At 45.6% G+C, this 3200-nt stretch overlaps 1 protein-coding gene across 1 annotated transcript; it reads left to right on the forward strand.

Annotated features, from left to right (window-relative positions):
- Positions 1–1674: 1674 nt before the first annotated feature.
- On the forward strand, positions 1675–2271 carry LOC131928578 (uncharacterized). Its single transcript, XM_059284648.1, has one exon. The coding sequence runs from the start codon at positions 1675–1677 to the stop codon at positions 2269–2271; it is 597 nt and encodes a 198-aa protein (XP_059140631.1).
- The last annotated feature ends 929 nt before the right edge of the window (positions 2272–3200 follow it).

Here is a 3200-nt window from a genome sequence, read left to right on the forward strand (position 1 = left end):
TTGAGTAAGATGGTAGACTGGGGAGTATGGTGGGGTCCAGGGTGGGGAGTTGGGTGTAGAGAAGGGTGGAGTATAGTGCAGTATGGTGGAGTATGGTAGAGAGCATGGTGGAGTATGGTGGAGAGTATGGTGGAGAGTATGGTGGAGTATGGTGGAGAGTATGGTGGAGAATGGTGGAGTATGGTGGAGAGTATGGTGGAGTATGGTGGAGTATGGTGGAGAGTATGGTGGAGTATGGTGGAGAGTATGGTGGAGTATGGTGGAGAGTATGGTGGAGTATGGTGGAGAGTAGGGTGGAGTAGGGTGGAGTATGGTGGAGAGTATGGTGGAGTATGGTGGAGAGTATGGTAGAGTATGGTGGAGAGTATGGTGGAGTAGGGTGGAGTATGGTGGAGTATGGTGAAGAGTATGGTGGAGTAGGGTGGAGAGTATGGTGGAGTATGGTGGAGTATGGTGGAGAGTATGGTGGAGTATGGTGGAGAGTATGGTGGAGAGTATGGTGGAGTATGGTGGAGTATGGTGGAGAGTATGGTGGAGTATGGTGGAGTATGGTGGAGAGTATGGTGGAGAGTTTGGTGGAGAGTATGGTGGAGTATGGTGGAGTATGGTGGAGAGTTTGGTGGAGATTATGGTGGAGTATGGTGGAGTATGGTGGAGAGTATGGTGGAGTATGGTGGAGTATGGTGGAGAGTTTGGTGGAGAGTATGGTGGAGTATGGTGGAGTATGGTGGAGAGTATGGTGGAGTATGGTGGAGTATGGTGGAGAGTATGGTGGAGTATGGTGGAGTATGGTGGAGAGTTTGGTGGAGTATGGTGGAGTATGGTGGAGAGTATGGTGGAGAGTATGGTGGAGTATGGTGGAGAGTGTGGTGGAGAGTATGGTGGAGTATGGTGGAGTATGGTGGAGAGTATGGTGGAGTATGGTGGAGTATGGTGGAGAGTATGGTGGAGAGTATGGTGGAGTATGGTGGAGTATGGTGGAGAGTTTGGTGGAGAGTATGGTGGAGTATGGTGGAGTATGGTGGAGAGTATGGTGGAGTATGGTGGAGTATGGTGGAGAGTATGGTGGAGAGTATGGTGGAGTATGGTGGAGTATGGTGGAGAGTTTGGTGGAGAGTATGGTGGAGTATGGTGGAGTATGGTGGAGAGTATGGTGGAGAGTTTGGTGGAGAGTATGGTGGAGTATGGTGGAGAGTTTGGTGGAGAGTATGGTGGAGTATGGTGGAGTATGGTGGAGAGTATAGTGGAGTATGGTGGAGTATGGTGGAGAGTATGGTGGAGTATGGTGGAGAGTATGGTGGAGTATGGTGGAGTATGGTGGAGAGTATGGTGGAGTATGGTGGAGTATGGTGGAGAGTATGGTGGAGTATGGTGGAGAGTATGGTGGAGTATGGTGGAGAGTATGGTGGAGTAGGGTGGAGTATGGTGGAGAGTATGGTGGAGTATGGTGGAGAGTATGGTGGAGTATGGTGGAGAGTATGATGGAGTAGGGTGGAGTATGGTGGAGTATGGTGGAGAGTATGGTGGAGTAGGGTGGAGAGTATGGTGGAGTATGTTGGAGAGTATGGTGGAGTAGGGTGGAGTATGGTGGAGAGTATGGTGGAGTATGGTGGAGAGTATGGTGGAGAGTATGGTGGAGAGTATGGTGGAGTATGGTGGAGTATGTTGGAGAGTATGGTGGAGTATGGTGGAGAGTATGGTGGAATATGGTGGAGAGTATGGTGGAATATGGTGGAGAGTATGGTGGAATATGGTGGAGAGTATGGTGGAATATGGTGGAGAGTATGGTGGAGTATGGTGGAGTTTATGGTGGAGAGTATGGTGGAGAGTGTGGTGGAGAGTATGGTGGAGAGTATGGTGGAGTATGGTGGAGTTTATGGTGGAGAGTATGGTGGAGAGTGTGGTGGAGTGTATGGTGGAGAGTATGGTGGAGTATGGTGGAGTATGGTGGAGAATATGGTGGAGTATGGTGGAGTATGGTGGAGAGTATGGTGGAGTATGGTGGAGTTTATGGTGGAGAGTATGGTGGAGAGTGTGGTGGAGAGTATGGTGGAGAGTATGGTGGAGTATGGTGGAGTATGGTGGAGAGTATGGTGGAGTATGGTGGAGTATGGTGGAGTATGGTGGAGTATGTTGGAGAGTATGGTGGAGTATGGTGGAGAGTATGGTGGAATATGGTGGAGAGTATGGTGGAATATGGTGGAGAGTATGGTGGAATATGGTGGAGAGTATGGTGGAGTATGGTGTAGAATAGGCTTGGGACTAGGGTGACTAACGGTTCCACGTCTGCACAATAGCTGCATTGTTAACGAAATGTAGATCTAGGTCGTCTGTTGCTGTCAATATTGAAAGGTCTCTTGCGTGAGGTTGTGTACGTGGATGAGCAAATGGAAGGTATATGTAGGTTATACAAAAGTGTATGTTCTGATACACGTGCATAAAGCTTCAACGTGTGCACGTGAGTACATAACGTACGCATTTCTCAACAGCCATCTTATTACACCTTAAAAACATAACACAGTCATACATTCTGCTTTAAGGAAGCTAAGCAAAATGGCTGTTTATACCACACTCTCTTACTGCATAACATTTCAAATTGGGTTTTATTTACATTCGACAATTTTTAACATGGAATTTATAATACTCTCTGTTTCATTTAAAAGAATTAACACTAAAAAACATTAAGGTATAAGAATGTACCTATATTGAAATGTCTTGAATTTGTGATTTAAAAAACAAACAAATGTGCAACAAATGGCCACAGTTTACTATCAGTAAAATTCACAAAAACATACAATTTTACCATCTAATAAAATTTCTACTAAATACAATATCGTAGCAAATACAATTTACTACTGACAAGTATTTATCACAGAAAAAAATGGCACCAGATAAAATGTTACTTCCAAACACAATTTACCACCAAATAAAATTTACCATCACCAATCTTTACCACCAACTGTTTTTTTTATGCCGCTTCGCGCTGACAAGTGTCACCCAATAAATAGTGATTTAATACTTGACATATCGTCAGCTTTTGTATGCACCCTCAACAGTATGCTACCTCAGCTGTATGCTACCTCAACTGTATGCTACCTCAGCTGTATGCTACCTCAACTGTATGCTACCCCTATGCTACCTCAACTGTATGCTACCTCAACTGTATGCTACCACTATGCTACCTCAGCTGTATGCTACCT

Source organism: Physella acuta, unplaced genomic scaffold (genome assembly GCF_028476545.2).
Source record: "Physella acuta isolate Inbredline_101_S28 unplaced genomic scaffold, ASM2847654v3 ptg001521l, whole genome shotgun sequence".
Classification (NCBI taxonomy): domain Eukaryota; kingdom Metazoa; phylum Mollusca; class Gastropoda; family Physidae; genus Physella; species Physella acuta.